Source organism: Letharia lupina (assembly GCF_014066315.1).
Source record: "Letharia lupina isolate WasteWater1 chromosome Unknown contig_10, whole genome shotgun sequence".
Classification (NCBI taxonomy): domain Eukaryota; kingdom Fungi; phylum Ascomycota; class Lecanoromycetes; order Lecanorales; family Parmeliaceae; genus Letharia; species Letharia lupina.
The window spans coordinates 374,344-399,776 of NW_023502979.1; the positions used below are offsets into that span (position 1 = coordinate 374,344).

General features: G+C 37.4%; 7 protein-coding genes across 7 annotated transcripts; 4 read left to right on the forward strand and 3 right to left on the reverse strand.

The window, feature by feature from the left end:
• Positions 1-1,354: 1,354 nt before the first annotated feature.
• HO133_000127 (uncharacterized protein) lies at positions 1,355-2,806 on the forward strand (the record flags this gene model as incomplete). The annotated part of the gene is made up of 1 exon (XM_037291067.1): positions 1,355-2,806. The coding sequence occupies one exon, from the start codon at positions 1,355-1,357 to the stop codon at positions 2,804-2,806; it is 1,452 nt and encodes a 483-aa protein (XP_037152502.1).
• A 265-nt stretch (positions 2,807-3,071) lies between these two features.
• HO133_000128 (uncharacterized protein) lies at positions 3,072-4,933 on the reverse strand (the record flags this gene model as incomplete). Its single annotated transcript, XM_037291068.1, has 2 exons — positions 3,072-4,313; positions 4,376-4,933. 2 exons carry the CDS (start codon positions 4,931-4,933, stop codon positions 3,072-3,074), a joined length of 1,800 nt encoding a protein of 599 aa, XP_037152503.1.
• Positions 4,934-5,595: 662 nt separating this feature from the next.
• Positions 5,596-6,042, forward strand: HO133_000129 (uncharacterized protein; the record flags this gene model as incomplete). Its single annotated transcript, XM_037291069.1, has 1 exon — positions 5,596-6,042. One exon carries the CDS (start codon positions 5,596-5,598, stop codon positions 6,040-6,042), a length of 447 nt encoding a protein of 148 aa, XP_037152504.1.
• An 869-nt stretch (positions 6,043-6,911) lies between these two features.
• Positions 6,912-7,749, reverse strand: HO133_000130 (uncharacterized protein; the record flags this gene model as incomplete). The annotated part of the gene is made up of 2 exons (XM_037291070.1): positions 6,912-7,474; positions 7,578-7,749. 2 exons carry the CDS (start codon positions 7,747-7,749, stop codon positions 6,912-6,914), a joined length of 735 nt encoding a protein of 244 aa, XP_037152505.1.
• A 1,459-nt stretch (positions 7,750-9,208) lies between these two features.
• Positions 9,209-9,727, forward strand: HO133_000131 (uncharacterized protein; the record flags this gene model as incomplete). Its single annotated transcript, XM_037291071.1, has 2 exons — positions 9,209-9,300; positions 9,349-9,727. The coding sequence occupies 2 exons, from the start codon at positions 9,209-9,211 to the stop codon at positions 9,725-9,727; spliced, it is 471 nt and encodes a 156-aa protein (XP_037152506.1).
• A 1,082-nt stretch (positions 9,728-10,809) lies between these two features.
• HO133_000132 (uncharacterized protein) lies at positions 10,810-11,441 on the reverse strand (the record flags this gene model as incomplete). The annotated part of the gene is made up of 2 exons (XM_037291072.1): positions 10,810-10,831; positions 10,882-11,441. The coding sequence occupies 2 exons, from the start codon at positions 11,439-11,441 to the stop codon at positions 10,810-10,812; spliced, it is 582 nt and encodes a 193-aa protein (XP_037152507.1).
• Positions 11,442-14,992: 3,551 nt separating this feature from the next.
• Positions 14,993-15,601, forward strand: HO133_000133 (uncharacterized protein; the record flags this gene model as incomplete). Its single annotated transcript, XM_037291073.1, has 1 exon — positions 14,993-15,601. The coding sequence occupies one exon, from the start codon at positions 14,993-14,995 to the stop codon at positions 15,599-15,601; it is 609 nt and encodes a 202-aa protein (XP_037152508.1).
• Between the last annotated feature and the right edge of the window lie 9,832 nt (positions 15,602-25,433).

Sequence of the window (25,433 nt, forward strand, 5' to 3'; positions counted from 1 at the left end):
GGTCCGATATCTACCTCCCTACTCACCAGATTTCAATCCCATCGAGCTCTCTTTCAGCGTCTTAAAGACATAGGTTCGAAGACACTTTCACGAGGTATGGCCTTAGTTTCAAAAGAACTTTGATAACTTCTTACGATATGCCGTGAGGAGTCGGTACGATCGCTTTCCGAGGGAGTATTTCAAGCATAGTGCTATGGGAGGCTATATCTTTGAGGCGGATATGAGGGAGTTAAATAGGGCTCTTAATGAGTGCGATATTCAGATAGATTTTAAAGACTAAACTATATTTACTATTGCTACTACTGCCCAGAGTTATTAAGGTCTTCGCCTATCGCTATTAAGGCTTAAATATCTTTAAGTCTACTTTAAAGCCTCTGGCTAAAGTATCAAGAACCCCCAATTGTATAGCAACACGATATATAGTGGAGGAAGGTGGTAGAATGCGATATGGGAGAAGATTCATCTATTCAGTACTACTTTTGGTGGTGTGTGTGTGATTTTCTCAGTGCCAAGTATTCCAACGTTTTCTGCACACGCTAATTCCCCTCTCCAGATCCCACAAGACTGACCTCAACCCCCAAAAGTAAAAGTAGTATGATGTACACTGAACGCAATCCCCACAAACCCTCTCCTCCAACTCCTCGGTGCGAGCCATGCGAACCGAGCGAGCGAGGCATTCGCCTTCATCCTCGCTTCCATCGCTTCCCCTCTCCAGATCCCACAAGACTGACCTCCATTCCCAAAAGTAGTAACAGTATATACGGCCCCCCGGACGAAATCCCCACAACCCCTCTCCCCCAACTCCTCGGTGCGAGCCACACGAGCAAGGCGTTCGTGTTCATCTTCGCTTGAATCGCTTACGGAATGAGTACTCGTACCACACCTGTGACCGAAATTGCACGCCCTGTTTTAGGTAATTGACGAAAAGAACAGGAACGACAGGTCGGGTATGAAACGCGCCGTCCATTTCGCTGAAGCAATGATGCTGAAGTGGGGAAAAGAGGTGGGCGGTCGGTAGGGTCGCTTGGCTCGTCAACGGAGTGGGTGAGGTGGGGTAGGTAATGCATGCAGGCATGCATGCAGGATGACGTAGATAGCTACGGAGGGCAAGGAGGGGGAATTTTTTCGAAGGCTTAGATGGGCGATGTTTGGATTCGTTGCGGGGGAGGATTGAGTGTGGTTTATGGATGGTGCTGATGCGTTGGAAGGTTAAAGGGTAATCTGTCTAGGGAGAGCTTCGCAACTTGCATACAAGAAAGCTCCCCCAAAAAGCTGAAAAGAAAGAAAGACGACCCTCCCAGCGCCCTCGTCCGGCCAATCAAGTCGACCTGAGACATCCGAACCACTCCGCATCATGGAGCCTGAAATACCGAACGCGGAAGCGCTCACCCCAGAGCTTTCCAAGCCCTCCATGGCACGACTGTCAAACCGGGGTGTCGCGAACATGGTCCCCGACGCCATCAAAGCCATCATGAAAGCCGGTTCCTCGAACCCTCACCACCCACAGCACAATGCGGACGGGATCGTCTCCCTCGGCGTCGCCGAAAACCGCCTCCTGCATGCAGGAATCGCGCAGCATGTCAGTTCCCACATGCATGTCTCGCAGCGGATGCTTACGTACGGAGATGGCTCGGTCGGATCGGATGTCTTGAGGCAGGCCATTGCGGACTTTATCAACGACCGTTTTCAGCCTGTGGAGCCGCTTGGGTACAGTTCTGTTACGGTACTGAATGGCGTATCCGCAGTTCTTGACAGCCTGGCTTGGTGTATCTGTGATGAGGGAGATAGTATCTTGATTGGAAAACCGTTTTACGTGGGGTTCGTGAGCGACTTTATGAATCGAGCGAAAGTCGATCTCGTCGCTGTGACGTTCGGCGAGGTGGATCCGATGAGCCTTGCAGCTGTTGCGCATTACGAGAGGGCCATGAAAGAAGCTGTAACGCGAGGAAAGAAGCTTAAAGCGCTCGTCCTGTGCAGTCCGCATAATCCTCTCGGTCGGTGCTATACACCAGAGGTACTCGAGGCGTATCTGAGGTTATGCTCGAAGTACTGGATTCATATGATAAGTGACGAGGTCTACGCTATGTCCGTCTTTCCGAATGGAGACATTCCCAACCCTGTTCCGTTCCGATCGGTGCTCTCTCTTGAGTACAGGAAATTGATTGATCCGTCATTGCTGCACGTGCTGTATGGCATGAGCAAAGACTTCTGCGCGAATGGCCTAAGGATTGGCGCTTTCATTTCAACAACAAATCCAGAACTGCACGCAGCCATGCGCGCCATTTCGAAGTTCGCCTGGTCGTCCTCTCTAGCAGACTTGGCTTGGTCGAGCATCCTGTCCGACGGAACGTTCTTGCAGGAGTATCTCATCAAAATCACTGCTCGGCTCACGGAAGCGTACAATCTATGCACATCGATATTGCGCGGAATGAACGTGCCATATCTACCTGCAAACAGTGGACCTTTCCTCTGGATCAACCTCTCTGGTTTCCTAGAACATAAGACTATAGAATCCGAGCGCGACCTTGCATGGCAGATGATCAAGGCGGGTGTATGGCTGGCCACTGGGGAGGCGTACCGGTCTGAGGAGCCCGGATGGTTCAGGTTGACTTTTGCGGTGTCGGAAACGGAGATACGAATGGGTTTGGAGAGGTATGTGGAGCAACTCGTAGGGTACGGAGGTATCGCCTCTTGGCTGATATGGAGACTACAGACTTGCGCTTGCTCTGGAACAGGCCAACACTGCAACAGCCTGAAGCCGGACATGAGGGAGCCTCTTGGGGCCCGGGACCCCGAGTCTGATTAAACTCGAAGGAGGGCGAGCTCGATGGAGTCGGAAACCTTCGGTATCAAGCCTTGACCGGGCGCTTGATCAATCATCGTTAATCATCAACGTTATGTCGAAATTGTGTCACAATTGAGCCTGTCACAGAAACCGGCGCTGCTGAAGTCTGCGGATACCAGCCTGCTGGCTCCAGGGATACAATGCTGCAGTCTGTGGGGCCAGGTATTCATCGTAGATCCAAAGATACGCGATGCCTCAATGGAGATGTAGAATGGACCGGCTTCATTCATCCTGACGACGTCGGTGAAGGCGAATCCTCCAAATAAAGCAGAGAATGCCATCCACTCTCCACCTTCTGGCGCCAAGGAACCCTAGTATTGACGTCCTTATACGCCTCGCACTCATAATCAATATCTTCCTCTGTCCGATCACCCCTGCTATCTTGCACCCACGTCGCTCTTGCTACGATCCTGAAATCATCTTTCGCATACTCGTGTAGATATACAGCTTCCAGAAGAGGGGAGTCTGCGCCAACTGTGACGAGCAAGGGCACCATATCGAAGTGGCCCACACCGTTAGGGAAGCTGGCCTGGAAATGAACTTTCACTTGCGACATGATGTCCAACACATTTGCGAAGGTGTGCCCTGGGTATAATCCTTGCGGGCCAATTTGTTTCAGCTTCGTGATGGTCCATCGTCGCCATGTTTCAGGGATAGCTCGCCGGCCGCCCCAGTAGAGTAGAGGTAACAACGCATGATCGACGAGCTTCCTAGGGTGGGTGTTCTCACGGTTGGGCGGAGGATACAAGGACTCCGCTATACGGAGGTTTGCATAGACATAGTAGCACATTGCGGACTTGTAACGCACGGGATCGACTTCCGCGTGGTAGAGGAGCGAGGAAGTGCAGGCCATATAGGTGTTGTATGTGGCAACGTTCATAGCTGCCACGGAAGATTTGAAGTGGAGAGGTGCAGGCGGCAAAGGAAACTGTTCATCCGCCCGAGGGGATCCATTCAAAAGTTCTGATGGTGGAACTGAAGGTGGCGATGGCGTATCGTCGGAGGAGACAAAGGACGAGAAGGTTTTTGTTGATCGAGCCTTCCACGCCCTCAGGTCCTCCTGAAACTGCAAGATCCTGCTACTATCCGATACACCAGCCGAGCCGTACCAGGGACCCCAGATAATCCTATCCGACTTGTTGAAACTCGAAATGAGTCTGAGTAGTTCGTCCCTCTCGCTACATTTGGTCTCCGAAACCTCAGGCGGGGGCTGGACCACTGATTCTACCTCGTCCTTTAGATTACTTGGAGGCGCACTCTCGATCAGGCGTTTCCTAGTGGTATCCTGTATGGAGGTCTGTGCATATGGCACGAGGACCTGGGCCTGGAAGTCTAGACTCACAATGGAACGGAGAAGAGAGTGGATTTGATAGCCGTCCAGACGAGATTGGTTGCGAACATGAGCTTCGAATACCTGGATGGCGGCCCAAAGATTGCGGAATAAGCCGACAGAGCCGCCAATGAAGCACTGACTTCATTAGCTTCGAGGTCTTCGTCAAACTAGGTTGACACTAGTGGTACACAGCATACCTCAAAGTAAGAAAATAGCGTCAGGGTAGCTAGGACTTGAATCGGCTTCAATGCACTTGCATTACTGTCATTCGATAACAGTTTGATAGCCTGCTGATAATTTTGCAACGCGAACATCCTCAGCGCGGCCGGAGAAGGTCGTCCACGGCTAGCGTCTGTGGATGTTTTATGCATCGCTGCGAGTGAGATCATAGCATGATAGACATAATCAGTAGACCAAGCCATCCTCGCAACATCTTCTCGCCAGAAACGTTGACGAGTGCCGCCGCTAATTGCATAGACAGTCTGTGTAATGAATTGGTGGTAGAATGGTAGGGCGACGTTCGCCGCATTGAGGAGGGCATCATTTCCTACGTCGAGGGGACTCGCAGAGTAGCTGGACATTCTCCTTTCGAGCATCTTTTCCGGAATACTGAGAGATAGCACTTTCTTGGCGGGGTAGCCTTCGCAGTGGACGTTGGCCGACTTGCATCGTTGGCATTCTGGTTTAGCTTCGTCGCATTTGACGCGCCGTTTGCGACATGAGAAGCAGCCGGTCTTGGCTCGTTTTTGAGGCATAGCCACGTGTAGTCCGAGAAAGGAAAGCGGAGCCTTCCGGGGATCCCAATAGAGATGTTACACGTCGTAAAGGTGGACCACCGAGAATCTCGACCGGGGTTGAGAGGCGCAATTTGGCACAGGGTCTCAGGCACTCATGAGAGGCGAAGCGCGAGTGCTCCTGGAAAGCGCATAATGACAGATTGATTGATTAATTGATCAGTCCAAGACGATGAGATACTGGGATGGCTGGACGTTGGACATTGATGCCAGTCCCCGGTAGCCACGCTAGTATCATCCCTGCATTAGCGAGATAGGCGACGCTAGCGGGGGCACACGTCATGGTCATCAGGCTGAGCAGGCTAAGCAGTAAGCATCAAAGGATCCCTTAGCTTTCTGACCTCGTCTTTCGCATAGCTCGTGTATCTCGTATGGTTCGCACCGAGGTGGAACTATTTCTCATGCTTCAGGCTTCATGATAGATGTCGAATCTGACGAGCTGTTGGGAACTCATCAATAGTCTGTTATATTTCACGACCATACAAGCAAAGTTTACGTAACTTGATCTCAACCTAATCTCAGAACTCATGATAAAACTTCACACAGTTACCTTTTCCTAACCATCTCTTCCTCTCTTCCTCTACATACAAACTTTGTATCCACCCTTTTCCTCAGTCCCAGCCATGGGCTCCACCCTGAAACCCAAACTCACCGGCCGCTGCCAATGCGGCAAAGTCACCTACTCCATACACTCAGAACCGCACTCCCTGAATGTCTGCCACTGCCACGAATGCCAACGACAATCCGGCTCTGCCTTCGCCCTCACTCTCGTCGTACCATCAGCCGGCGTGTACCTGCCGCCCTCATCCCAAAAACACATCGGTCACTTCGAGCGCAGAACCGACTCCGGAGGCACTCGTGGTGGTATTTTCTGCACGGATTGTGGGGTTCGCATCTACCATAGCAATCCAAAGGCGCCGCAGTGGCTCAGTATTAAAGCGGGAACGCTGGATCAGAAAGTGGATTTCAGCGATGCCACGCACATTTGGACGAAGAGGAAGCTGGAAGGTGTGGCGGTTCCCGAAGGAGTGGAAGCTTGGGAGGAGGAGCCGGATGACGGGGTCGTGTAATGGGGAGTGCGAGGATGATGTGGAAGTCTACGTTGGAATTACGAGGTAAGAGTGAGGAAATAATCAGATAATGGACGATGTGCAAATCTTAGCGGTGCCGGCTCGTGTTGGCCGTTCGCAGTCAATCGGGAACGGCCCTTTCAAAGGCGACCATACGATCACTGACTTCCGAAAGCAAAAGGGATGAGAATAGCCGCGACCTATCGTTGACGTCTTTTCTATGTCGATATGCCAAAAAGTGATGTTGTATAGCGCGCGAAAAGGGCCTTTTCGTATCTAAACAGCCCACTGTATCATTGCGGAAGTATGCGAGCGTCTTTGTCATCGGTATCGTGCATGATGTTGCGCAAGTAATAGGCTCTGGCGCCTGGTGATTTCATGAGCCACGCTACAAAGACACGTCATCTGAGATGCAAATGAACACTACGCCTACTTTTGATTGGCTGTGAAACTGTGAGCCATCTAGTCAATTGCCCGAGAAAACCAGTAAAAATCTGCTGAGCGCGCCGAAAATAGCTGGCAGTTACCTGCTTCATGGCCCAAACGATTTGACATTCGTACATTTTTTTTCCCCAGTCACTTTGCATTCGCCTATACCTCTTCCCATATCAGTCGTCGAGATTCATCTCTTTTTCTCGCAAATTCTTGCCATCTACGTTTTTGGGCTACCAGTCTCCGAGGCTGCCTAACTGCCGAGTCCGTAGCGGACGGCGGGCCCTCCAAGATGTAATGGATCTCCGGTATCCATTTCTCCGTTTGTTTGCTTCTTGAAGCAGACTTGTTGCGGCACGGTCGTCAGCGCTCATCCACGAAGAAAAAAATGGACTCGAGAGTTTGGCGAGTAGATATGAAAATGTGAGGCTCGAGCGCTATGGAATCATGTCTGCAGACTCTTGCTTATGTATGGCACACGATAGGTGGGCAGAGCCGCGAATGTGAGGATTCGAATAGTACAAGAAGAGGCGAAATAGACGTACATGAGGATGTGTGGACCTGAACTGGGGATCTTGCCTGATCCTTTTCGTTGCACGACGCTGCTGCTCCTGCCACTCATTGACCTTCTTCCAGAAGCTGACAGCGCCCGAAGGGTCGAAACCAGCGTCCGTCATCAACAAAAGACCAATATAGTCCGCTTCTCGTTGCCGGACTCTCGACAAAGCGAGCGATGCCAGCCAGGATACCGAAAAAGGAACAAGGAAAACTATGCCTTCAATCCAGATGGAGGCCAAGAGAGCGAGCGGAAGGAATGGTCTGGTAAAGTACTTGTCGGCCAGTATAACGAATTTTGTTTCGAGGACATGACGCGCCAGGACAGATGCGATATTGTGGCCCAAGATGGCAGCCAATTCGTCATCGTTGCTGATGGCGTGGTAGAAGAAGCCGGTGGAGATCAATACGAGGCCGGACCTGGTGACGCAAGAGATCTCTGCGTCTGAGACAGGGTCAGTCCTGTAACAAACAGCGACCTTTAGATCCCGGGATGTATGTCACGGCAAGCTGAAGAGCAGAAAAGTACGGTCATAGCATGAACTTACTCGGATCATCGAGGATACGAACCTCCCATGCTATATCGTCCAAGCCGCTGGCCTTTACCAGACGATCCAACACGGCTTCGATTTTTCGAAGCCCCGGGTAGTCACTGTTTACGACCAGCTTCTCCTCATTCTCCTTGAACTTTTCCATATCAACACGTTCCATCTCCTCCATTCTCGTCAATGTCGACTGCGGTAGCCAGCTACAGCGTCTCCTCCCTGTGATAGGTACCCGCTCAAAAGCGACGAAATAGAAAATCGTCGCCCCAGAAAAGAACACCAAGACACCATACACAGCCAGTCTGTGCGAGAGATTTTCCGCATACCGGGTTCTCCATCCAGATTTCCACGACGCAGCTGTACTGAAAAGAGTTCTACTCCAATCCGAAGCGTGTTGCGGTTCTTGTTGATCCTGTGCAGCGCCTGTCGAAGAGTCTTCTTTTGATTCAGGCTTGGGCTTCTGATCCGGACCAGGCGCTTGGGGACGCCGCAAGGATTTCGAGAACCCTACTCTTTGCGAGTGCACATGGCGAGGGACGTGCCGCCACTGTGGCAGGCTCAACAGTCCTGTTCTAAGTGCCATACAGGCAGCCTTTCGGTCAAGATAATCTTTACAAGCAACAAAAACTGTCATCGGCTGATCGTGACGAATGTCGACGTTCCGCGGGGACGTGTGAAGTCAATGCAAAAAATTTGATTGTGCGAGGCAAGGAGGTGTCTCGGGAAATATCCGGTGTCTGCATCTGCCGCACATCTGATTGGCGAACCACGCTACTGGGACATGCATGTCTCACTTCTGTTGATACCTGCAACTCTAAAAGCCTCTTTCGATCCAGGGCAGAGGTTTCTATAGCGATAGAAAGATTGTCAGCAAGAACTCATCACTCTTTCATTAATCTTGGGATCAACCGGGAGTAAAATTCTTGGCATTTATTTTTATCTTTTTTGATTACCGCCAAAAGGCGTTACAGCGATCAACTCATTCTTGAAAGGATGTAGATATTTCCGGAAACATCCTAGCAACAAACCATCAAACCGATTCCCCCGACCCCTAGGCTTATTGTTTGTCGCATATTCGAGTACACTTCACGGCCACAGCTGAATATATGTGTATGTGATTGGGCTGTGTCGACGCCAGGGCTGGCAGGCGCGAACGGGGACATCAGCGTAGCTCAGCATCAAGAGACTCCTATGCCTGTACGGCTTGGACCTGGAGTAGATGGTCGATCTATACAGATGTGGAGAATGACGAGAAATAGATCGAAGAAGTCCTTGGCCTACAAAGCAACCTTTGTGGAACTGGTGGTGACGAAGGTGCGACGTGGCAGTTGCTCCTTGACTTCTACCTAGACTCCTCCCACCGCCGGTCGCTAGCATTAATCCTAAGTCCATCGTTCAAGGCTTTGGTTAGCCTTCAGGTCTTAAGTAGTCTTAAGGTCTTGATAGTCTCGCATTAGTCTTGACGGCGGTTACGATCTTCCCCCACTAATCACTAATTGCAATCCCTGCATCGAAAGTGGGGACAGATCAAGCCCCTCGACATTGAAGGCTTGGGAACGAACATGGCCTGTCAACGGATTAAATCTCCCCTGTTCTATTTCGACGGAGCAGCTTCGGTGAGATATATATCCACGATGTCCGAGTCGAACGAAGATGCAGTCAAAAAACCCGACTACAAAGATGTGGAATACAATCTACCAAGAAACGAGGAAGCACTTCCCAGCATGTAACATCTCTTATACCACCGAAGTCTAACGACGATTCACCATGCCAGCGCTGCAGAGCATGCCCGCCTAAATGACCAAGCAGCTAGCTACACCGATCTGATGAAAGACAAGATTGTCCATGCACCCCTCAAGAGTCCGACCGAGATACTTGACGTAGGTTGGGGCACTGGCATTGTAACGCGCCATCTGGGCTCGATATACCCCTCCGCCTCTGTTTATGGGATCGACATATCGCCCGTCCCTCCCACAACTGCTTCCGACGCCATTTCTTCAACGCCATCGAATGTCGAATCCATTATCGGTGATATCCGCAAAGTGGCTGGAGAAGACGAACGGCTGAGAGCTGGAAACTTCGATTGCATTTTCCAGCGCCTGCAGAGGTTGTGTAGCGATCTATATCAGCGATGCTTAAGCCTTGAGGGTTAAAGAATGCTAATAATGTGATAAAATTCGAATCATTCAAGTCTTCGGCCTTGGAAATTATTGAGTGTGCTGAGGACACTGAGTAAGAGCGAGCTCGAGAGGCGCCTTATGCTATTCTGGGGTTCAGTAGCGGCATTGGCGGAAACGGCCAGAACCCCATCGAAGCAGGTCAGACTCCAAAAACCGACAGCGAACTTCCTGCCGTCTTTATGACTGACCCCGGTAAACCCAGGGATTCTTCCAACTTCCTTTACAACAGAGCGGGCTGGAGGAGCAATTTCTGCCGTGTAGCATGGGTACTTATGGTGGCTCTACCTGCAATGTTGATCGTGAATTCACCTGTTAGGGATTACGATCGAGTCGGTTTGGGCAGGGGGGCCTTCGACGACAATTGTGGGCGACAAGAGATAATGTGAGATATTAGGGTGGCAAGTTGTACTTCGGTCTCTACTCTAATCCTCGGTTATGAAAACGGGGGATGCTACGATTAGCGATTAGCGCACATGACTTTGAGTTGGGGGGGGGGGTCACACAATCTTTACTCTGATTCGACGACGAAGGTTTGTTTGGCGGGACAATAGCTTTTACCATCAACTCACTGTCTTACTTTGATTATCGTGCTAGACTTGAGTGCTCCTCGATACCTTTGCATAAGGCTTGCTCCGAATCATTCGCTTATAGAATAGAACCTAGGGGCTCCCTACTCTCGCCCTCTTCCGCCTACTGCTTCAGGTACTCAACATCATTCAAAGTGACTGGGATTGCATGGAAACTTTGATGATTGTATGAACGCTTCAGAGAAATTATGAGCAGTTGATGTGGCTGTGTGAAAAGGGAATTTGTAACTTTATACTCGACCATCCCTAGGCTAGCCCTATACATCATCATGCTATTACTAGCCACCGGTTTCCATCAAGCACACGGCACCCCCTCATCGCCTTCTGATCATCTCTTTCGGTTCCGGGAGAATCCTCCACGCATCCATCCGACTCGTTGCATGAATCAGTTCAACTAAATCTCGCCGAATCCACCTTGTATGAGTTTCCTCATATATCACCCTCCGATAAACATCGCGTACGCTCCTCTCACGAATCGGCCACACCCGGACTATACGCCACATCGCTCTTCTCCGACCACATAGGTGCCCGGCCGCGTACACACACGCGGCTGCGATGCTGAAGTTGCTAAAGGGCGAAGCATCTTGAAGAATACTCAGGTGCAGGATCCCCGATACGACCAGGGCGGCGGCTCGCTTCACGGGGTGGTTGTCTCTTTCGAAGCCGATGGCGTTGCAGAGCAGATGGCAGAGATTAATCAATGGCTCGGCACCGTAGATGCTTGTTGGGTCTGCATCGTATTCTTCTTCTTGGGCATCCTCGCTATCGTACTCCTCGGAATCCCAGTCGGAGTCAGGCTCAAGATTGCCAACCCAGCGACGCGATCCGTCTTCGTCATCGTAGTAAGGACCTCGTGCTGGAAAGAACTCATGTCGACATACAGGGCACGTGTTATGCTCCTCTAGCCATTTCGCGATACAGTCCGAACCAACGGTATGTTTGGTATCGCATGGCAGACGAATCTGTCTCTCGACTTTTCCGGTTTCGGTTGACATCGTTCCGTAGACTTCGCTGCAGATCATGCATTCTTCTTGCGCTCCGTCCGCTTGCACAGTGTTCTCAGTGCTCAAGAGCTGAGAGAGGAACTCCTGTCTATACATGATTGTAATTTCGTTGTGACGGTTGAGTAATTGTTGCAGAGGTGTATGCTGTGTAGATTCTGGGAAGTGAGTTGAGTGGAGGATCTTGGGGATTGAGGGACACGAGAGAAAATACCAAGTACTTAACGGCAGCACTCACGCTACTAGCAGATAATTCATAACAATGGACCATTGTCTTCAAAAAAATCGGTCTGTTTCTTTTGTCCAGCATTGTAGGTTGCCTGCCCCGTCATTGTTCTTCTCTGACTGAACAAGTCTTTGTGCGACTTGTGGCGTGTTCGTAACACAGGGTACAGGTTCGACCGGTCCGGCGTGTGGCTTTTTCTCAACAAAGGAGGTCGCTCGAAAATGTCCTTCAATTCGATTGGTCCAATAGGAGATGCAGTCGGCTTAGAAGGAGATCCTATGAATGCGGCCTCAGTCGACAGAACAGTTAGCTGAAGAAAATGGCGCCACTACCTTAACCCGAGGTGAAGATAAGATAGTGCTACGGTACTGCCACTTGCAACTCCCAGCCTTCTCTGGCGCTTGTCGCATTGAAAGCTGGAGGATTTTCCTGTTGTACGAGCGGCAAACTTCTTCGTGAATAAGGCAAAAAACAAAGGTGAGATAGGTGGACCCTACGGTTCCACTGTATAATATGCCACCATAACGGAACGGCCGAGTGCAGTAGCGGCCATGGGTCCCGGGGCATACGTCCATGTTAAAGCTGCATGAGCAAAGCTGTCCGATCAGATGTGCTGGAAAGAATTAGTTCAGTCCTACTGAAATTTGTATACGCAAGGATAGGTGACCGAATTTGCTGGGGCTTCCGAGTGCGGTTCGGGTCGCGCAGGGTTGGCTTGGGCGATCGTAGATGCTGTGAAATTGAAGTCTCCAGAGATTATCAACTTTGTCTTCGCTAGGGACAATCTAATGGTGTGTTTGAACAAGTCTTCTTCTCTGTGTATATGCTACGGTTTCTCCACTTCTCCCCTCTATGGCTCTAGATTCCGGTGATTTAAATCCAATCCCAACTAACTGCCAAAAACCCCTAGCCATCATCCCCGAAACTACCATAGTAGCGCTAGTCTGAAGTATTTGCTAGCTTCCGTCAGCACAATACTAGGGCAACCCATTTGGACCAGGGGGTTAACCCCGCAATTTCGAATTTTTGAAAGGTAGCGGCTACGCGTACAGCCCCTGTCTACTAGGCGTATAGCTCTTATTCAATAGACGTACAGCCTCTATCTACTAAGCGTATAGCCCCCCTAATCTAATTAGCGACCGCGCGGAAGCTAACGAAATTTAATCAGAAATAGTAAAGAACCCGTATCTAGTGTCTTTAAGATTCTTATAAAGATATTTAATAGTAGTAGAATAAGTCTCTCTATATCTCTTTCTATAAATTTATAATATTAAATAATTTTAATTCGTCGATTAATAAGATCTTTAAATAATTTCTCTATAGCGATAGCTAATTAGCTAACTATTCTCTCTACTTACTATTAAAAATACGTCTATTATACTTAAATATCAACTACTTATTAGCTAGCTAGTCTTTCTATATCTAAAATATATTAAATATAATCTTATTATTCTATATATAGACCTATATAATATTATCTCGCTATTCTTATATAGTATTATCTCGCTATTCTTCTCTTATAGTCTATTTAATTTATCTATCTCGCTACTCTTCTTATATAATATCTAATCGTCGAGATAATTATTATAGTAATTATAAAGCTTATAGTATAGAGATAGATATAGAGATAGATATAGATATACGCTTTAATTCTTATCTATAGCCTTTAATATTAAAGAATATATCTACTTTATTCTTCTCCTTTTATTATTTTATCTAACTCGTTATAATTATTAGTTATTATTATTACTATATATACTTAAATCGAGAGAGCTCGCGTTAAGTAGAGTCCTCGAAGGCTTCCTCGCGAGTACGCTTCTTCTTTATATTCTTAGCTTTTATTAATTAATCTCTAAATTAAATTATAGTTAATTTATTAATATATAAAAACGCGTCTATAATATTCTTCTTCTTCTTCTTATTATTCTTATTCTTACTTTTATAATAACGTATATTAATAGACTTATTAACTCGCTAATAAAATTATAAGAATAAATATCTTTAAATAATAATACTTTAACTCTCTCTAATATATAAAACTTTATAACGTATATATATAATATCTACAAATCTGAAAAGTGAATTTCCGCACGATTTTCGCCGAGTCCGCATTATAAGTATAATTTAGTCTATTAAGTAGACTTTATCTATATCTAATTCTTTTCATCAGTTCTATTAATTTAGCAACTTCAAAAAAATTCAATAACTTTAAAAATTTTACGTAATGCACTCTAATATACTCTAAGTACTATTCTATATATATATAATATCAATATACATTATCATTAATATGCGCTATATTAGAGTATTACCCACGCGACTAATTTCATTAAATCGTTTAATTCCGTAGCCAAATTTGAGTTAATATTGATACTCGTTACTATAGAACCTTATCGTCATAACATCGATTATTAGAACTTTTCTTTTTTTATATATATTACTATTAAACTAATAGAACTAACGAAAAAGATTAGAATAGTTATTAAATCGACGGAATTTTAACTAATTTTTAAGATAGTTACTAAACCGGCGGAATTCTTAATTTCAGCCCTATTCGCAAGATCAGCAATTTAAAATTTAGTAGAAACTTTTTAGATTTATAGATGAATAACTCTATTATTATAATAAAGTACTTAATATATAGCTTTATAGTATAATTAATTACTTTATTATAGTAAGATAATATTTTTATAAAGGCGAATAATAAAACTTTAATATATAGGTCTCGAAAAATAGACTTCTTAATATAAATAGAAAGGCGTATTTAGATCTTATTAAATACGATATTATAATTTAAACGTTTATTTATAAATATCAAATTAATAGCATTTATAATAATCTTTAAATTATCTATAATACCCTTCGATTAATTTATTATTTCATCGTATAAAATAAGAGTAATCTTATTAATAGATAAGCTATATAGCTATCTCTTAAGCTTATTATTATTTAACTCCCCTCGCGAAGTAGCTCGATTATTAAAATATAAATATTAATTAATCTAAAAGATTACTTACTTCTTCTTTCGAGGAATTAAATTATCCGCGATATAGATAATCGCGAATAAGTAATACTCGATATAATTCTTCTATAATGTCACGGTACGCCAAGGCCTCCTCCAGAGCTATCACCCAATTGGGCCTAGCGTAGCTTGGCACCGCACATATCTGCCCTGCAGGCACATAGAATAATCATCATCTTTTACACCACACATGAATTCATGACCCAGTCATCCATTTCCTTGACAATTGATAGCCACACCTAACCCAGGTCCTCTTCCAAGTCGTCTATATCGTCACTCGACCAGTAGTCACAATATACCGACAGTCAGCCCCCCCGCGCTTCCGCTACGCAGCTAGATTCAGTCTACGCAAAAACCAGCCAATCAAGTCAATCCTTTCAATAGGCCATTTGACATCACATCATGTCTTCCAACAGTCAAATGGTCCCCGGCCTCTCACAAGCTACGATCAATGACATAATGACTGCATTTGGTGAGAGAATCGAACAGTTTTTGGGCCCCGCACTATACCAAAATCCTACTTCATCTCCCAATCCTACTACGCCTCTCAATTCCACTCTTCCCAGCATTGAAATACTACTGCAGAACCTCTCTCACACCAACAACTCGTCCTACCATACAAATCCAGGACACTTACGAGCGGAGGAGATGGGATACTTCGATCTGCAACAGGCAAATGTGGAGAACACTACGGAGAAATCAAGCGGCAACAAGGCCACCATCATCAAGAACACGGCTCAGCTCTCCAAGATCCCACGTCATATACTCTCCACGATCCCACGTCAGATCGCCACTCAGCAAGCGGAGAACGACACTACAATTTGGCCTGCTATCTCTGCATGCCTAGGCAATATCACATTAGTGTGGCACATCACTGCAATGAGCAAACAAGAGAAGGATCTACTGCGACGATCACAGCCAAATTACTATGATCAGCAAGCAAAGGCCACACATATCTCGCTGACGTCACACCGGATGGCTATGCGGTCTATGAGGAAGATGAGGAGGTAAATCAGGAGCATCATGGCCACTAGCAACGATGCATTTTGATTGGTCAATGACATAGGCCACGAGGACGTGTCTTTTTTTCTTTCTTTGCGGGCATGTTGTCACGGTACGCCAAGGCCTCCTCCAGAGCTACCACCCAATTGGGCCTAGCGTGGCTTGGCACCGCACATATCTGCCCTGCAGGCACATAGAATAATCAACATCTTTTACACCACACATGAATTCATAACCCAGTCATCCATTTCCTTGACATATAAGGCGTTTTACTTCTATTTAAATAACTTCTTAGTAGCTACGTATATAATACGATAGAAGTTCTTCTTAAAGATATTTAGTTTCTCTTACTTATTAAAGTACTAATTATAATTCAATATAACGTTATTCTTAATATATTAAATGTAAAGTATATGTTTAGCTCTTAAAAAGACGAGTTTATAAACCTTAATTAAAGCGTTTTACGTATTTATTAGAAGTACGTTTAAGTAAGAAAGATTAAGCTTATTATATAAGACTTAAAGTTATTTTATTATTCACATATAGTTCTTAGTATATTTTAATTTTATAAAAGCGAACTCTACGTAAAAGAATATATTAAGAACGATAATTTCGATAATTATAAGAAGTAAAAGCTTATATTTATTAGTTTTATATATCGCGTCTAAGATTAATATCTCTAAATTAAGTTATAATATTTATTATAATAAAATTCTAGCGAAAAAGAGAGACTTAATTTACTATATTCGCTAATTCTTCTTTATATATATAAATTAATCCTCTTATATATATAGCTATCGTATTAAGATTTATATAAAAATTAAAAATCTAAGCGCTTTACTTTTAGTCTTAGTTTTAATATTATAAATATCGCGTAACTTTAGAATAAAATCTTTCTTATCTTAATTAAATTATAAGAATAAAATAATTTATTTTAATAGAGCTCTAGAACGCGTTTAATTAACGATAGTATTCTAAATATCTTAAATTATAGCGATTTTATATATTATTAAATATATTTTAAATAAGATATAACTATAACTATAAGTAGAATTAATAGTTATAAGAGTAAAATTTATTTAAATATCGTCTATTCTAATATACTACGTAATAATCTAAAACGAATAATCTATTAATTAACTAGATTTAATACGCTTATCTATACTCTTACTATTCTTTTCTAACTTTTCGCTATAATTATATTATAGTTATATTTTTCTAATAAGTTTATTCTTAAAAGTAACTATACACCTCTTAAAAATAATATAATTTTAAAATTTTATATATTATTATATATATAGAATAAGCGTATTAAATAAGATATTTATTTAGTTATCGAGAGATAAAGCTAGAGCTATTATTATTAAGCGAAGAATATAGATAAGCGATAGAGTAAGAGTTAGTTTTACTATTATAAGATATCCTATTATAAAGATATTCGACTCGAAGATACTAGATATAAGTTCTTTATTATTTTCGATTAAATCTCATTAGCTTTCGCGCGGCCGCTAACTAGATTAGAAGGGCTATATACTTAGTAGATAGAGGCTATACGTCTAGTAAATAGAAGCTATACGTCTAGTAGACAGAGGCTATACGCGTAGCCGCTACCTTTTAAAAATCGCAAAATCGCAAAATCATTTTTCATAGCCACCTCCCGATTTATTTATCGATCCATCAAAACGCATTCTATTATTAAAAGAAGACTTGAAATTATTATATCCGCCCTTATCGATCTAGACTCTCTTAGATATAAGATTATATAGATATAAAATGCGAGACTTTCTAAATCTTAGAAAGTAGTATATATTAATATTAAGATCTATAAGTATTAAGCTTCTATAATTATTATAAAGTTATTATTATTAATTAAAGAGTAAGTAGACTATAGTTAAGATAAATGACTTTAAAATCTTTAATTAAATATTACTTCGTCGATATTAAGTTAATTCATATAATTTCGAATTTTAAATTATATTATAGAATACGCGTTATAATTTATACTCTTTAGAATTTAAATTAATTATCTTAATATAGAGTAATAATATAGAATAAGCGAATATTAAAAAATGAGAAAATGAAAAAATGAGAATTAGTACTCGCAAATAGTAAGACTATATAGAAATAACGTATATATAAGTAGATATATAGATATATAATTAAATATATTTAATACTAAGATAGCTAAGAGCTTTTTAGATATTTAGATTAAGTAGATAGCCCGAAAAAGATCTCTTAGCGCTAGAAAAACTCTTATATCTAAGCGATATATCTTAAAGTAAAATAAAGCTATATATAGATATAAGTAAGAGAGAGAATAATAATATAGCTCTAAAGAGAATAATTCGAATAAAGAGTTTATTATTAATATAGTAATTATATAAATAATACTCGCTATATCTATCTATCTCTCTACTATTATATATTATATAAGTAAAAACCTATGAATTAAATTTATAAAGTTGAATTTTTCTAAGTTAAATCGAATTTTAGCTCTAGTTCTAAGTTAAATCGAACTCTAATCGCTTACTATACGTTTTTAATCTACTTTTACTATTATAAAATTAATTTAATCTATATAATATATAGATATATATATATGAAGAGAGGCGCGCTAAGGTCTAATTAGAAAGGTGTATTAAGTATAGAGAATTAATTTATAATAATTATTTATAAAAAATAGAGAAAGACTATATTCTTATAATAAAAAGTATCGAAATATCGAAAAGAAATAGAGATAACGTATTAATTAGTGATATAAATTCTATAATCTCTTCTATCGTAGTAAAATCTTTCGAATAATAAAATAGCTATAGATATCGAATAGTTTTAATTCGTTTAAATATATATTATTCGATATTTCTTCTATAGAGGCCTAATTAACTATAATAGTAGATTCTCCTCTTATAACGTTATTATAGTGATGTATTATAATATATACTAGGGCGCGGGCTTCTCAGTAGTGAAAAGCTTGCCGAGTACTGGTTTTTAACTATGTTTGATTCTTAGAGAGATTCTCTAAAACCTCTCGAACCCTTCGGGGGGCTCTTTAAGGGCTCTTCGAGAGCTTATATCGAAGGGGCTATCAAAGTAAGCTCGAAATTTACTTATTTTAGTGATTAATTTCGAGCTTGCTTTAACAGCCCCTTCGATATAAGCTCTTAAAGAGCCCTTAAAGAGCTTCGAAGGGTTTAAGGGTTTTTAAGAGGTCTAACTCTAAGAATCGAGAGAGATAGAGATATTTTATTTAATATACTTAGAGGGAGATCCTCTAAAACCCCTCTAACCCTTCGAAGACTCTTCGAGAGCTCTTCGAGAGCTTCTATCGAAGGGGCTCTTCTCGTAAGCTCGATAATCTAAATAAAAATCTTAGTTTTTAATATATCTTTACGAATACTTTATTAAATTTCGTCTTCGCTACTTTATTTAAAAGCGTATAATTAACTCTATAACTCTATAAATTTATTTTATTATTATTTATTACGTAACGTTAAAGAAATTAAATAGAATAAATTAATAAAGTTAATATTCGAGATTTAGCCTTATAATACTTTCTCTTTTAAACGTACCCGCGTTTAAATTAAAAATAAAGAAATAAGATAAATTTTAGCGTTAAAATTACGATATCTGAGAATCTACTTAATTAATCTTAAATTTATAATTATCGAATATTTTATAATTTCAGTCTTAAGTAATAAGAAAGTAAGCTTTTCAATTAATATAATAGAGATGATAAACTAATTTTTAGTAATATTCTCCGTTTACTAAGTAATAATTTAATATAGAATTATAAAGAGCATATAACGTGGGATCTTAGAGAGCTAAGCTATATTTTTAACGATAATAATCTTATTACCGCTTAATTTCTTCGTAGTATTCTCTATAGTATTCTCCGTAGTATTCTTTATATTTATCTATTATAGTTTCTTCTCTTACTTCTTAATATAATAGAGATAATAAACTAAGTTATAATAATATTCTTCGCTTATTAAGTAATAATTTAATATGAAATCGTAGAGAGTATATAACGTGGGATTTTAAAGAGCTAAGTTATATTCTTAATGCTAAGAATCTTATTATCGCTTAATTTCTTCGTAATATTCTTTATAGTATTCTTTATAGTATTCTTCATATTTATCTATTATAATTTCTTCTCTTACTTCTTAATATAGTAAAAATAATAGATTAAGTTATAGTAGTATTCTTCGCTTACTAAGTAATAATTTAATATAAAATTATAAAGAGTATATAACGTGAGATCTTAAAGAGCTAAGCCGTATTCTTAGTATTAAGAGTCTTATTACCGCTTAATTTCTTCGTAATATTCTTTATAGTATTCTTCGTAGTATTCTCCGCATTTATCTATTATAGTTTCTTCTCTTACTTTTTCTCTTATAAAGTATTAGATTAAATAACTAGCTAAGTAGCTAACTAAGTAAATAATTAATATAACGTGAAATCTTAAAGAGCTAAGCCGTATTCTTAATGATAATAGTCTTATTACCGCTTAGTTTCTTCGTAGTATTCTTTACATTTATCTATTATAGTTTCTTCTCTTACTTCTTCTTTTATAGAGTATTAGATTAAGTAGCTAGCTAAGTAACTAATTAAGTAAATAATTAAGTAACTAATTAACGATTTAACTAAGTAAATTACTAAGCTAATAGAATAAATAGTACTAATTAAGTAATTAAGAAATATAGTTAAAATAGAGTAATAAAGAATGAATTAAGAAGAAAGACGCGTTTTGAGAGATAGTATAGCTGGATTAAAAGATATTACTGCTAGTTTAAGAGAAGTATATAGAAGAGAACGATGGCTATAAATCCGTTCGAGCTCTTTTTAAGGATTTTTTAACGCGTTTATAAGTAGTAATAGATAGCTATTAGACTCGCTTACGGCCTCGATTATTAGCGGCTTAATAGTAGCGAATTCGTTAAGAAGTAACTTAAGAACGTTAGTAAGGGGTTTAAAAGACGGGTAAAAAAAATATATATCTTAGATACTTAGCAATATTTAGACGAGGGATATCGAGAATATATTTATAATTAATAAATTAATAGAATTATAGAAGAAATATAATTATATAATAGATGAAAGGATTATTATTCGATTTCGAACGCGTTTAATATAATTATAATATTTGAATATTAATTTAATTTATTAATAGTAAATTAAACTTTATTATTTTTATAGCGTTAGAAAGCGTAAAGCGAGCTCTATAATTTAAGAAATTATAAAGTAATTATATCTATCGTAAGCTAAGTATCTTAAAGTATAAGACTTCTATATATAAATTTTTAATAAGAAAGCGCGAGAGAGCTATCGAGCTAATTTAGTCGATCTAATTAAAGAGCGTAATAACTCTAAATTAATAATTAACTATATATATAAATTTAAGATTTTCTAATTTAATTCTATCTTATTTCTTTATATATACTAATAGTCGTATAATAATAAAACGGTTAATTAAATAGTTACTATCGCTATAGTCTTATAATAAACTTATTAATCTATAATTTTACTATTACGATTAGTATTCGTAAATAGTAAGACTATATAGAAATCACGTATGTATAAGTAGATATATAGATATATAATTAGATATATCTAATACTAGGATAGCTAAGAGCTTTTTAAATATCTAGATTAAGTAAATAATCTCGAAAAAGATTTTTTAACGCTAGAAAAACTCTTAAATAATTTAAGACGTTATCTAAAGAGGGCGAAGGTCTTAAGAAGAATTTTTAATAATATTTATTATAGTAAGTAATAGAGATTAATAGCACTAGCGCGAATAAATTAAAAGATATTAATATTATAATAATACTCTAAATATATAAGTTAGATAAGTAATAATATATAGATAATAAAAATCTAACTTCTAACGATCTAATAATTAAATCTTATTATTACTAAGATTAACGTTATATATTAATATTATAATCTCTCTATAAAAGAAATAGTTTAAATAATAACTCTTAATATTAAGTAATATTAATATCTTATAAAGACTATTAATAACGATTTCTCTAATAAAGAAGGAGTTCTTTAATTAAAATAGCGATATATTAGATAAGACTTTCTATTTAAAGAGATAATATAAAGCTTTAACTACGTATATATTATCGCCTAATATAATTATTATAAGTATAATTTTATAGCGAAATAAGTTCGTTTTAGATACTAGAAGTATAAATTCTAGATAATTATCGAATAGTTTTATCGAGTAATATATAAGAAATTATTCGCCGAAGTCCTTCTATTAAAGATCTCGCTTATTATAAATAAATTTATCTATATATAGAAATATCGCGAAGATAAGATAAAAGAAGATATATAGAGTTATCTTGATATAAATTAACTTATTAAAATAAGAAAGAATTTAAAGTAATAGATTCTTAATAATTAAACGTCTTTTCTTTATATTAGCTTCGCTATAAAAATATTAACTATTTATAATAATGCGTTATAATTGAGGATAATAAAATATTAAGAGATTATCGAATTCTATATTTATATAGACTAATCTAAAATCGATAAAATATATTTTTATAAATTTTAATTTAACGCGATAAGTGCTTAAATTAATAATCTAGCTTATAAGAGTATTTATAGTTATTAAGAAGAAAGATTAAATCTCTATAAGTACGTAATAGATCGTATAAAATCTTATTAAAGTTATATATATCTTTCTAATTTTAATAGTAAGTCTCTATTAGAGAAGTTATATAGTCTCTCGAAGTAGTATAATCTAATTATACTAATATTCTAATAAATTCTATCTTATTTTAGCGAAGATATAAGACCTTTTAGCTATAAATATATATTAGCGATTTTTCGATATTAAAAATATAATAGATTATTAATTAGCTAATTAGCCTTTATAGATATTTAAGTAAGTATTATTATAATATTATAAGTAGTTATTAGTATAGCTATATCGCGTAATGAGACTATAGTTAATTCGTATATAAAGAATTTATATAATTTATTAACGTATACGTCGTTATCGTAGTAGAGAATTAAGCGAGATTCTTATAATTAATATAATTATAACTTTATCGCGTAATAAATAGCCTTTATTTCTTTAAATTATATATCTTTAAAACGATAATATATAGCTATTTTAATATTAAAAATATTTTAAAGTTAAATCGATTAGATATAATCGAGATAATCGAGAATATAGTCTTTTATATCGAATTTTCTAGATATATTAATCTATATATATTATATAACTTAACTATTAATATAATATATTAAGACGACGCTATTCTAGTATTTTAAAAAGATATTTTACTATAATAAGTCTACTCTTATATCATCTATAATTCGTATAATTATTATAAATCTTCAAAGAATATTAAAAAGTTATCTTAAGAATACTCTTTTTAGAATTACGACTTTAATAGCGAAAGAGAGAAAGTTAATTATTAATTCGAGCTTCTAATATAAGATAATTACTCTTTTTAGAAGATTTTTAGTTATAATTCTCGTCTTAGCTAGCTTATTTAGAAAAAATCTCGTCTATATATAAATATTATTAAATTTAATTTCTAGAAACTCGATTATAAAACTTATTATATTCTTTATATAATTAATTTAAAGACTTAATTAGTTATATAGCTAGTCGAACTATTAAGTATATATAGCTATATTATTACTTAATAAAAGAATTATAAAGAAATCGTTTAAATAGTAAAGTACTACTTTCTATAGAAAGATAGCGATTAAGATTTAAATAAAGATCTTTATAAAGAGATTAAATAGAAATAGTAATATATGTAATTCGAATAATAGATATTATTCTTTTTAATAATATTTATTATAGTTAAAATTAAGTAGTTATTAATTTAATATAGCAACGAGTATATATCTAAAGATGTTTTTAAGATCTCTTTTAACGAATTAAACTCTTAAATCTTTCTATAGTAATATTACTACTACGTTATCGTATATAATATATTTTAATATACTTTACTTTATTTAAATATTATTATTAATTAAATAATTATATAAGAATAAGAGATTATAAATTTATCTTTAATCTTTATTATATTTTAATATTAATTCGAGTAGCGAATAGATATAATAGGGCTCGTTTTAAGAATTAACCTCAATTAGATAATATTACTAAAACTATTTTTAAAGATTTATTAATAGTATTTAGAGTGCTTAATATATTAATAGATAATTTTAATTATAATAGATTAAGATAGAGCCTTAAAAATCTATCTTAGCGCTTTTTTAAAGAATAATTAAAATAATTTTAATAAATATTAGATTCGAGTAATCGTTTAATTATTTAAACTAATTATTAATTATTAATAATTCTTAATAAAATAAATTTAAATCTAATAAATTATATAGCGTATATAGAAATCTCTTAGATATATATTATAGCGATTATAGCACCTACGAGTATCTTAGAAGTTATTCTAATCTAATAATATAATTATTTAATAATAATTAATTAAAGATACTTATCGCTAAGTTATAAGTTTTAAGATACTTATTTAATAAGTGATTTTATTAATAGATTAAATAAATATATAAGTAGAAGTAGCACTCGCGAAAATAGTTACCTCTATTAAAACTTCTATAAATTTTAAGTTTTCTAACTATAATAGACTTATTAAGGCTAAACGTATCGATATTTAGCTTACTATTATTTATATAAATTTTTTTAAATATAAGAAGATCTCTATAACTTTAATTATTCGCTTTTTAAATCTTAGAATTATTTTAATTATTCTAAATATATATAATAATAAAGATAAGATAATAAGTGAGGATAAAGTTAAATTTATAAATAAGAGATAGTCGTAGTAAGTAAATAGTATACGTATAAAGAATTTAATTTAAGTTTTTCTTTACGCTTATATAGATAAAGCGATTAATAATTATCGAGTATATAAGAAAATAGTATATTATATAGTTATAGCTATTAATATTCTTATTCTTTTTAATTAAGATAGTATATATATAAGTTAATTTAACGAAGTTTTTAATCTTAAAGATCTCGAAGAAGATTTACTTAAAGTATTTAATATCTATATTTTAAAATCTTTTAGTAATACTAAGAAAGGACTTTTTATCTTTTAAATAACGAAATAATTTTTTTTATCTTTTCTCTTAATTCGATTTAGAGTCGAATAAATTCGAATTTAATATATTCGAATAATAATAATAATAATTATAATTATAGCGATAATAGTAGCAATATAATTTATAAATCTAATCTTTATAATATATTTAACCCTCATAATAATAGCGATAATTTCGCTTCTCTTAAATCTTAAATAGCTAGATTATTAATTTTATAAGATTTACTTTAAATCCTCTAATAGATAAAAATATTTTATTAATCTTATTTAAGATAATAATCCTTAATAGCGTTTTAAGTATAAAAATCTTATTATAAAGAGAAGATATTTTAATCTTAATAATCTTTTTGATTTTAAAGGCTTTAAAGGCCTTATTAATCACATTAGAGATTTTTTTAATAATTTTAAAAGCGAATATAACTCGTATAATCGCTTTTTTAGATTTAATAATAGTAGTAAAAGTTATTATAAAGTATATAAGAGTATAGAGTATATTTATAATAATTAAATAAAGGCTAATATATATAGACTTAATTATAAAAAGAAGAAGAATAATAATATAACTCTAAAGAGAATAATTTGAATAAAGAGTCTATTTCTAATACAGTGGCTATATAAATAGTACTCGCTATATCTATCTATCTCTCTACTATCGCATATCGCATAGTCGCATAATGATGAAACGGCTGATCAAACAGCCACCAACGCTATGGCCTCATAATGGACCCACT